The following is an 11,935-nucleotide window of genomic DNA, read 5'->3' on the forward strand; positions in this document are numbered from 1 at the left end:
AGTTCAAAATGAGTCTTTGGGAGTTAGAAAACCTCTCTTTTTCATTCCAACTTATTTTCTTTCTCCTTGATGAAGTAAAAACAGTAGTAGAACTTACTTTAATCACTACTAGAAAAACGCTCATAGATAACGGATTTTATCCGTTATCTATGAGCAAAAAAACTGTTATGTATAGTGGTGTTATCTATGATACGCATCATAGACAACGGTTAAAAAACCGTTATGTATGTGAGAATAGATAACGGTACGAGACGCTCATACATAACGGTATGAAACCGTTATCTATAATGATTATACATAACGGTTTATACCGTTATGTATGAGGATTTTTCCGTTATGTTTTGTATTTTTTTTGTTTTTTTCCTATCATAGTTAACAGTTTTTTTTCTATACATAACGGTATGAAACCGTTATCTATAATGCTTATACATAACGATTTATTACCGTTATGTATGAGGATTTTTCCGTTATGTTTTGTATTTTTTTTGTTTTTTTCTATCATAGTTAACAGTTTTTTTTACTTTTTATAACGGTTTTTACCGTTATCTTTGATAGAAATACATAACGATTTTTTTGTACTTTTTATACTGTTATGTATTTCAACTACAACTAGCATATTTAATATTTTTCTCGATTTTTATGTTATTTATCTCAAGAAATAAATAAATAACTTTAAAACAACAAAATGATAAAATCACCAATAACAATATTATATATCATCCAAAATATTCATACATTACCATCCAAATGAACCAAGTATCAAGTACATATGATCATTGCATATTTCGATTCAAAATTGAAAGTACCAACTATCTTATAGCTAAAACAAAAATCTATCATATTATGTGTTCTAGCACCAAGTCCTCATGAACTAGTTGACCTGCTATGATGAATTTGCAGCAACTAACTTAGGAGAGAACCCGACACACAAGCTCAACCTGCCAATAGAAAAATAATCCAAATAAAATATGTGAAATAAAAGAAAAGCAACCATCAAAGTACTAAGGATTAAGTAATATAACATATATCAAAAGAATTACTAAGTCAAAAGAATCCACTCCAACAAAGTCCTCATCGACCTCTCCAACGCTTCCTTCACACTCATTTCCATCTTGATCTTCGTCCTTTCTTGGAAGTAACATCCCCTGATAACATACCAACACATAGCTGCCTGTAACATTACATTGAGTTAGTTCGCACACAACTTTCAGACTTAAGCCAGACAGATGCCAAGATTAAAATTAATGCAAAACAGGCAGAGAGTACAAAATGTTGATATTTGAGAGCCTCCTTCAACTACAGACATAGAAAAGGTTGATGACCTAGAAAAATGAAATAGAACCATGCACTAGAGAATAACAGAAATAATACTACAAGCGCAGAATAAGACCATTGTTTACCAGTTTTTCACATCTTTCTGAACACCAAAATTGAAGATTGTGAATGATGATGGCAGGCAAGTCCAGGTGACAATTGCAATTCCCACAGTCATAAGAATAGTGGATATGATAAGTTGATTCTTTAATGCTGGTTCAATCTCCTTGACAGCCTTTATCTCAAAAAAGTCAGTAGCAAAGAGAGTAGTGATTAAACAGACCAGGATAGCCATGGAACTAATAAGCAACGGATAGCACATTCCAGTAAAGTCATGGGTAATTCCAAAAGATGATATCGAAGCCACGACAAGAGCAGCACAAGATGCCTCAGCGTATGAACCAAAAAGATCAGACCCCATTCCAGCAATATCGCCAACATTATCACCAACATTGTCAGCAATCACCTGATGAAAAAAAAGTGAACATCAGTACAAATCCCTTGCTAAATAGATTAGCTTCAGGGATGATTAGGGGGCTTACAGCAGGGTTCCTAGGATCATCTTCGGGAATATTCCTTTCAACCTTTCCAACAAGATCTGCCCCAACATCAGCAGCCTTGGTGTAAATACCACCCCCGACTCTTCCGAACAAAGCCATGGAGGATCCACCAAGACCATATCCAGTGATTGCCTCAAAAAGTCCTTCCCAATCATCACCATAGTAGATCTTGAATAGATTGATGGTAATGTATAAAACCAATAGGCCATTTGCAGCAAGCAGAAAACCCATAACTGCGCCAGATCTGAATGCAACAATGAAAGCTTTTCCAACACCTTTTCTAGCTTCCAATGTTGTCCTTGCATTTGCATAGGTTGCAATTTTCATCCCGAGGAAACCAGAAACGACAGAGGTGATGGCACCAAGCAAGAAGGAAACTGTACTGGAGATAGCAGTTGCAAGAGCAGGCTTGCAAAGCTTCTCCTGATCATAAGTACAAGGTCGGAAACTTGTGCTGAAACCCTCAACTGAACCCAGGAACAGGAAGATGAGGACTGCAAAAGTAACCATGAAAATTCCTACATATTGGTATTCCGTAAACAAGAAAGATGTAGCACCTGTAAATCAAAATAACATCAGTCCCACCTAATAACACCAGTCCTAGCAAACTAATCATGTTTAACTGGACAATAAAGCACTCACCAAAGTCAATTAACCAATTTAGGTTGTGCAGAACATTGAACAAAAATGCTTTGCAATTAAATAAGTTATAGGTGCCTCCAAATCCATATATAGAATTCAACAATGTATTTTCAGCTATGTGAATGATGGGAACGGCAAGAAAATGGACCAGCATAAAAAACACCTGAGAACTAATATCATCAATATTCCTCAGATATCTTGTCGCTGTACATAATACTATAGAATTACTTATAAAAGATACTTTTATCATCACACCACAAATATTCTATAGTCAATATTTTTTCCTGCCACGGGCAATGAACATACTCTGCAGTCTTTTATATCTTCTCAAGGAAAATAGTATTCGAGAAAAATTGCATAGAAGAACCCAGGAAAATAAGCACCTCACATGCTCCAACTCCAAGACAGGCACCAGCATAAAGTTTATGAACCAACTCTAAAAAAGAATATTGGCAGACAGTAACTAAGCCTGATGAAGTTTATGAACCACGTCGTGACAATGGAAATTTCTGCATCCTAAGCACCACTATGAAGTACATTAATACACCCAGCTTTTTTCTTTACCCTTAAGAACAAAGAAAACAGAGCAAATATTCACTCTAAAGAAGCCTCTCCATCTGAACGCCATCATATTGCTTGGGTTCAGTCGGCAGTTGAAGATACTTCCAAGTCATCCTCTACATATCATGAGTACTAATGATTTTAAAGTTATAAAATATTTGTTGAAACTGAATGAACAATTGACATAGCTATGTCATAATGATGAAGAGCAGAGCATATTATTACACCATAGAATCCTAAGGTCTACAAGCCCTAAATCTTGTTGATGAACTCATGAAGAGCAGATACAAGATATGTTCGAATTTTCCAACTAAATGGACCAACAGACATCAGATGAAGCAGCACATCCTTAAGACTGTAAAATCCTAAAGCATAAAAATACCTTAGGACCAGGACAGAGAAAAATATTTGCTAACAAGAGGAAAAGGTAAAGAAAAACAAAGAAAGCAATTCCTCAATATATAAATGATTTGATGCAGAGAAACAATATAGCTCACAATCATAACCCCACATAGTTAGGGTTCATCCAAACCAACAATCACAACCTCAGATTCCAAATAAACAAAAATCAAAGAGTGATAGAACCAAAAATTATCTTAGCTGGATCGAGAGAAACTAGGGCTCGATCTGTGAGCAGAGGAAGGACTTTAGCGGTGTTGCGATCTCCGACCAAGGGAGACACGGCGGCGTCAAGCCAGGGCGGCGACCGGCGATTTCAGACAGAGAAGCTAGGGCTCGACTTCTTCCCTTCAATTGTGCGCTTCCAGTGAGGGATTAGAGAGGGAAACCGAGACGAAGAGAAAAAGAGGGAAAGAACGGCGAAAATCAGTCGCCAGATTTTACAGAAGCGGCGCCGGAGTTTCAGAGAATGATACATCAGCGGTGGCGGCTCGGACCGCTGCTGTTCGCAGAAGAGAAAGGGATAAAGGGCCTCAGCGGCGAGGATGGTGGCGAGGACGGCGGCGCGAACAGCTACGCGGCGGCGAGGACGGTGGAGAATGGCGGCGAGGATGGGGGCTGGCGGCGACAGTAGCCGCCTGGCTTGAAGGGAGTAAGGCGGTGGCTAAGAGAAAAGGAAGAGGAGAGAACGGTGAGAGAGAGAGAGAGGATTGGCTGGGTGTATTAGGAAATTAGGGTTTTAATTTTTTATAATATTATTAAAATTAAAAATAAATGCTATAAAAGTAATACATAACAGTATTGAGGCGCTCATATATAACGGTTAAAATAACCGTTATAAAAGATGGTCATAGATAACGGTGGCACAACGGTTTTGTAATACCGTTATGTATGCAACTAATAGATAACGCAAAAACATAACGCATTTATTCAAACCGTTATCTATGCATTTAGACAACACTACATAGATAACGGATTTTCGCAAAACCGTTATCTATTCCTAAAAGTGCGCTCATACATAACGGTTTTTGAAAAAAACCGTTATCTATTCACTGTTATGTATGTAAACTTTTGTAGTAGTGAATTTTCATTTAATTTCTCTATATTTACGCATTGGGAACGGATTTGCACTTCAATCTAGTAAGAATTTCTTTATCTTTCTTCTTTGCTTTAATTCCATGGTTTATTTTTTTCTCCTACTTTGATTTCTACAACATTATGAACTAAATTCCTATTCTAGGGTTTGAGATATTCAAATTGATGAGTTTTAATTGTTTGTGATTGATTTGTGCTAGTTGATCAAATTGTTCTTGTTATGATTATCAATTGGCCATTGATTAATCTTTGTAAACAATTGTTGGATCATGGTTTAATCAACGTTAGATTTGATCGGAAACGTGTAATCTAATTGATTTGTTAATTCTAATTAATTATTTTGCATAGTCTCATAGCATGAATACGAAAGTTATTGCTTGAGCTCCTACGTGAATGCATTGTTAGAATTGATAGATTGTGCTTATCTTTTGCTAATGTGTTAAACTCTTGAGGTGAATATCCCTAGACCCTAGTGTGACAGCCCCAATTTCTCGGGAGAATAAGAAATGGGCTATGTAACGGGACTACTAAGCTTTACTTGAATAAAATGGGTAATGTGCCCTGAGGATTGGGCATCATCTCTTTAATAATAAGATATGCTGTGTTTAAATAATAACAAGTACGACATTATAACATAATTATTCTCCCTGTCAGGATCAGAAGTTTGAAGGTCTGAGACCAAGACAACGTCTCAATATAATAGATGCGGAAAACAATCGGTAGAAAAGTGATGGAGAATTAAATTCATATTAAAAATATGAATAAAAGTATTAACATAGTTAGGCATCATATAATATTCACTAAGTGAATTTATTTTAGCGGAAGTAAACACAGTATTTCTTCAAAATCCACAGCAACAACCCTTCCTCAGCCTCGCACGTCACCATCAGCTGCTCAATTTGCAAAAGGTTTTGAAAACATTTGCAGGGCTGAGTACCAGTGTACTCAGTGGGTTGAGCCATTTAAAAATATTTGAAAAATCATTTACTGAAAAGATAATTCATGCCTTAAACAGTATAACACAGAATGTTTTTAAAACGAGTCACTCCATGCATACTAAAATAATCTGAGCTCATATTTTCCTGGCTCATCTATTGGGCGTGCTATCTACAACTGGTTGTCACCGAATCTCTCGAGACAACAGGTTCTGGTGTATGTACACAATTCTGGTTAGCAAAGCTAACAATGTTTGGGTTGGCGGAGCGAACAATGTTCTGGTAGAAGCAATAACCAATAGAGAGCAAAAATATTTTAAGCATGAACCATGAACTTTAACATTTCATAAGAATGAGCTTATTAGCTCAAACATACATTTTGTAAATAAAGCCTAACCTGATTTGGAGAAAATCCAAACAATATAACTCAGTTGATCAAGAGCCTAAATATCCTCTTCTGTAGGACCTACAAGATAAGTTCTCAACTTAAACTCATAGTCCTAAAATCAAGCTTAACCTTCATGACTTGTCATCATTTTCTAACTAGATTCGCAACACCCGAGTTTTCAAAAAAAATCAACATAAAACTTGAAAAATCATTTTCTTGGTTAAGGATTTCAACAATACGCTTGCTCGACTTTTACATAAAAAAACTCAACTCGAATATAAAATCAACTTAAAATATCTCTCTTGCAAAAATATGCAAAACTTTTGATTTATAAAAAAATCAATTATTTCCTATTCACATATCAAGCGAGTGCATGCACATAATATTGTTTATCATGCATCTAAAAATTAAACATGGGTGTAATTAATCAATCAAACTTATTTTTAGCTCCATTAACCAATTAATTAATCCACTAAAATGAAAAATGCAGCCCAACAGAAATATATGCATGAAGCCCAATTGTTTCTTAATTAACAAAGGCCCAACCTGAGCCCAAAAATAGGGTCAACCCCCAAATTCTTCTCCCTTATTTCCTCTCGTTTCTCTCTCTCTATATATAACACGTTGAAACTCCCTCTCTCTCTGCTTCGGTTCCTCTCAACTTCCCTATGTTGCATAGGTACGGGGTGCGGATGCGGGGGCGATACGATACGAGTACGGGGATACGGGTTTTAAAATTATAGGGTGCGATTCGACAAGGATACATCTAATTATTAAAATTTTATGATATATAATGCTTATAAAATATATACAATTTAAATTTTCTTAAATTAATTATATGTAATTTACATTTTATTTTATCCAAAAGTTAAGCATTTTCAATTATATAAGTTAATTGAGCAACAATATAACGATTCAAATAATATTAGTCCAATATATAAGTTATAATTGAAAATAAAATTATCAAAATAACTTTGTGTAGGCCTTTCATGCACCCTAAAAGAATTCGATTCGTCGTACATGCTAATTTTTGAAGAATCTGTGCATCATAGCTCCTTCCCTCATCTAACGTCGCCGCCGCCTCCCATGAATCCGACGGCGCGTCGCCAGCGTTTACCACGACCACCCCCGTCTCTCTCTATCTTTCTCCCTCCTCCCTCAATTCACCGAACCCCCAAATACAGAAATCATAAATCCCCATAATCGTCAAAAGCCCTAAGCTCCTGCCTACCCATCCACCGCCTCCCTCCTCTGGCGAAGTCGCCACCACTATTGGCGACAACAGCAGTCGCGGTCGACACCTTCTCCCTAATCTCTTACTCCAACCAGCACCGCAGCCTTCGTCTTCCCTTTTCGTCGAACAGCAGCGGACTCCCCTCTCTCTCTCTTGGCCGCAGACAGCAGAAGCCTCAAGCCGCCACCGCCACCGCCGCCGCCGGTCCTCCCTCGACTCACAACCCCAACAACAGCCTCACACACCAACACACACAGCACAAGACAAATAGATAAATGACTTCAATTCTATCTCTTTAACGATCTCAATTATATAAAACAAAATTTGCAGGTGTCTAAATAAATCTTCAAATTTCAATACATGTTTTGTTCTTATGAGTGAGTAATGAAATCCTTGTCTCGGTATTGATTGTGATATGTATATGTCCTTTGTGATATGATGGTTCTTTATGAAATATATTACTAATTATTGCATGAATGTGTGAGTTGATTTACCTCTGTGAAAATAAATAGATTTTGGTTTCTCAAAATTATAGCTCAGAGTGGGTTGCAGATGAACTATTGATTAAGTTATTGGAGTTGTAGTTTCTGCACAAGAATACAGATGATTATGTAGTGTGGAGTGATCGAGGAAGAATTTTGGGTGTGAGAAGTTTTCTGTACAGATGCAAAAGGGGAGAAGAAATGTGAAGCTTTCTTGACTCATGAGAGGAAATTCTTGAAAATGGAATGTAGTGATCGAAGTGAACTGGGTGATTAGAAACGATAAGGACCGAGCTTATAAAAAGGAGAAAAGTAGGCTACACGGATACACTCTCCATGTAATAAATAAATCTAAAAAATGAAAGTTTCTGTAATAGTAATACAATTGGGCTTCTGAAATTAAAGGGGTTGGGCTTCTAAAGATGCATGCGAAAATTTAAATCCAAAATAAAACAATCTATATAATTAAGCCCAATTGAAATTAATCGAATCTGTATTAAATCTACTTGAATTCAATTACTAACACTACTATGTAAATCATAAACTAAATCTAAATTTTATTCAAAAGTCAATCATAAAATTGGATAACATTTTTCTTTAAGGCTTTCAATACATTCTTTGTTGGAAATAGCATCTTTCTTCGGGGTGCGAATCAACTTAATTCTAGACTTAATAATTATCCTAAAATCATATTAAGAAAAATTCGGGGTATTACACCTAGACTCGTTTTTCATCTTGCTATTTGTTTTAATATTTTTTTTTTTTGCTTTGCATTTACTTTTGATTATCTAGAAACAAACATTGAATTTCGGATAGAGTGTTTAGAATTTATTTGCTTTTTGTGTGTAACGCATAGATCATTAGCCCTGTTAAGCCTTCTTTGTGGATACGACTTGGGCAACTTATCACTCTACGATTGACCCCATTCTCTTACGAGCAATCTAGAGGTACACTTTAGGTTGAACAAGACATGTGAAAAATGAGATAATGCCACGTGTCACATAATTTGAATTTAACGGGCAAGATTATTACGGATATGAACAGGCGCCGCTTCAAAAAGTAACTGATGGGACATAGGGATTAGAGTTAAAAAAGTCAAAAGCTGACAAATAATTAATGCAAGTGATATCAGCAAGATGAGGGTAGCCCTGCGGGACAACAGATATGAGACATTGATTGAGCACCATTAGCAAGGTGCCCAATCAGACTGGGGGGAGGGGTAGCTGATGAGGAGCAGATCGCAGAAATTCTATTATCGCGACACGTGCTTACCACAGGGCTAGATATGAGGTGCACCACTACAACATTGGAGATGAAGAAATGACCCGCAAAGATCAGGTCCGCTAAGTGGTCTGTGGGGTGACAGGGTTGTGCCTCAGGAATCAACTATAAGCACCAAACATTGACAATGTTGCTTACTATCACCCATGAATTATGTCATCATTGGAGGAAGACGACAAAGGTCCGACACTTACTGACATTCTTCGCCGTCTATACACCTAGGGGCCGTTAGCCAGTACATGGGGGGCGCATGCTTTGTATAGGAAAATACTGAAATACCTTAAGTTTAGCCCTCTATATATAGTTCCTCCATTTGTATTCACCAATTACGCGATTTGAATTAATACAACAATCATCTTTTCTTCATACTTCTTCTCTCTCTCGGTTTACGGAGAACAGGTGATTAAATCCATCATATACTGTACAATTTAGGCACACTTTTTTGAACTCAACAACTGGCGCTGTCTATGGAAAAAATAGAGTCTAAGACGTGATATGTTTTGGTGTTTTAAAAGAAAAATGTGTTTCAAATCGCTTTGCAGGATGCCCAACAGAGTTCTATAGCTCCACACGATTTATCTTGGGCTAGAAAGTGTTAATTTTCCGAATATTTCGGCTTGCATGAAAGGGTTGTGATTATTCGATGGGTCAGGAAAGGTTTTACATGAGGATTCATAGCTATACTTGAGCTTCCTATGTGCATTCACTATTATTTTACTTTGCTTGCTGAGCATATTTATCACAGTCGAATTTCTCGTACACGTCTTTGATTTGTTGCTGGGGATGAGTTTATTCTGATTTTAATGATATTTTGAATATATTATGCCTATTGTACGCTTCGTTCTCTCCTAGATCTTACTAAGGTATTGATCGTTTGGTAATGTGTGAATATTATTTTGTTATGTTTTTGTGGTTCATGTTTTTAATGTAGGGGAATTCTGGATTTCTTATATAATTATATATATCGCGTCGAATCTGGGTTTTTCTCGGGTTTTTTGGCATTATTGATTTTATGGCATTCCAACAGCATTGTCGTATCTCAGGGCTGAACGTCTATTATTTGGGTTTTCATTAGGATATTTTCTAGAGATCATCTATTAGCTACTTACATATTTTTTATGATCACCGTTATATGATATTAATGATTCTCCTAACGAACATGATTATGGAGAACACTAATGTCACCAAGAACTTGGGTGAGGACTTTAGGGGAAGGCCACATGTCATACCACTAACATTTCTGAGGTTGACAGGGCTGCTCGAGGCACTAGCTCTACACCACCACGGTTTATTAGACAGATATCTACTATACCACCAACCACGCCAGGGCTGTTGAACACAGGACTGCTAACTATGGGATCTATTTCACCAGGGACTGGACTGATCAATGTCACTATGACCGATTTCATGCTTATATATGTAACAATTAATTTAGGAAAAATAGCAATTTAGGCCATATCAGTGACACCCTTAATTATGGTGTATGGCACCCTTTAGTCAAGATTCGATTAAGCAGGCCCTCGATGTCCCAAATTTGGTGCAATTACACCCCTTCGTCTAACAGCGATCTGACGCTGTTAGACGGAGGGGCTTAATTGCACCCCTCCTGAGTTGACATGATTTGAAGAAGCTCAACGCAGTTGGGACTCCGACGAATTCCTTCGCTACCTCTCGTATGTAATCTACCCCCATTCTCCTCTTCCACATAATTTCCAATCCATTTCCCTAAAAAAATCACCTTGAAATTTTCGAATTGACAGTGCAATCTCCAACTTCTCGGTGACTATTCTCAATAATCTCGGTCTTCACAGGCATAACCATGTTGTACAGTCAAGGGCTGAGCTACGGCGGGCCGGTGGCGATGGTTTATGGGTGGCCGATTGTGGGCGTAAATTGTGATTCGAAGACGATTCCTTGGAAAAAAATCTCCGATATAACGAAGTGTTCGAGCTCCTGCAATTCTTCAAGGCTCAAAGGCAGGCTCAAAGGCAGAGGTCCGATGAGCTTGTTGCCTGTGAGGTCTAGCTCTCAATTTAACTAATTGCTTGAGATTACTCGTCAATGTACCTGAAAGATTGTTGGAACCCAAATACAAGAACCGCAGATTTTGTGAAATGCAGCCGGAGAAATATAGTAAATACCCAGAGAAATCTAGTGCATCTTCATTCTCTTCATGTCACTCAAATTTCCAAGCTTCCTGCCATTTGCATCTTTAGCTTCACCACAATCTTTTGAACTATCCTCAGCAGTTGCTTTTTCGCTTGGTCGCCATGGCCGCAGGGCATTTTTCGACAAGCTTGGCGAAGAAGAAAGAGTGAAAGAACTTAATTGCACCTAAATTGGTGGTGGGTCCCACCACTTGTGAAAAAAAAAATTAAAGGCCGCACCACAGAGGATGAGTACATGTATATACATTTTTTTTTGATAAATTAACAATATGAAATAGAGAAATTTAATGGCCGCACCGCAGAGCACTCGAACCCGAGACCTTTGACCTCATACATTAACTCCTTACTGTTTGGCCAACACATGCACAGAAGTACATGTATATACATTATAGCTAAGATTGAACATTAACGCGTTATAAAATTATTTTTTAATCAAGATTGTTACAAATACAAGTATACAGACAAACTTTTTAAATAATTAAATAAAAAAATCAAAGAAACATTTTATTTAATTATTTTTTGTATTATAATTTTATTTGTCTTTTAATACTTTTTTTATGAGTTATCAAACACCATTACATTAAAATAAAATATTAATTTATTTTTTAAAATTATACTATTGTAGATTGATGTTCCGTCGTCGAAATTCAATAGGCAACTCACTGGTTTAATACTTAATTCAATAATTTATAAAATGTAGTTTTTTTATTTCTCGAGATTTTTCATACCAAGCACTCAAAATTTAAGGAATTGCTAGTAGTACATTATTTAGAGCATCCGCAGTGGGGACCCGATAGGGGGGACTCGAGTCACCCCCGAGATCGGGTCGCTCACTGCAGGCGAGGGTGACACGAGAGAGCCCCGATAGAACAAGCC

General features: G+C 37.1%; 1 protein-coding gene across 1 annotated transcript; it reads right to left on the reverse strand.

The window, feature by feature from the left end:
• Positions 1-686: 686 nt before the first annotated feature.
• On the reverse strand, positions 687-4,170 carry LOC131024513 (pyrophosphate-energized vacuolar membrane proton pump 1-like). Its single transcript, XM_057954019.1, has 5 exons — positions 3,679-4,170; positions 1,857-2,431; positions 1,401-1,780; positions 1,041-1,171; positions 687-938 (listed from the first exon to the last, which is right to left on the reverse strand). The coding sequence occupies exons 2-4, from the start codon at positions 2,382-2,384 to the stop codon at positions 1,102-1,104; spliced, it is 978 nt and encodes a 325-aa protein (XP_057810002.1). The 5' UTR covers positions 2,385-2,431; positions 3,679-4,170; the 3' UTR covers positions 687-938; positions 1,041-1,101.
• Positions 4,171-11,935: the final 7,765 nt, after the last annotated feature.

This window comes from Salvia miltiorrhiza, chromosome 5 (genome assembly GCF_028751815.1).
Source record: "Salvia miltiorrhiza cultivar Shanhuang (shh) chromosome 5, IMPLAD_Smil_shh, whole genome shotgun sequence".
NCBI lineage: Eukaryota > Viridiplantae > Streptophyta > Magnoliopsida > Lamiales > Lamiaceae > Salvia > Salvia miltiorrhiza.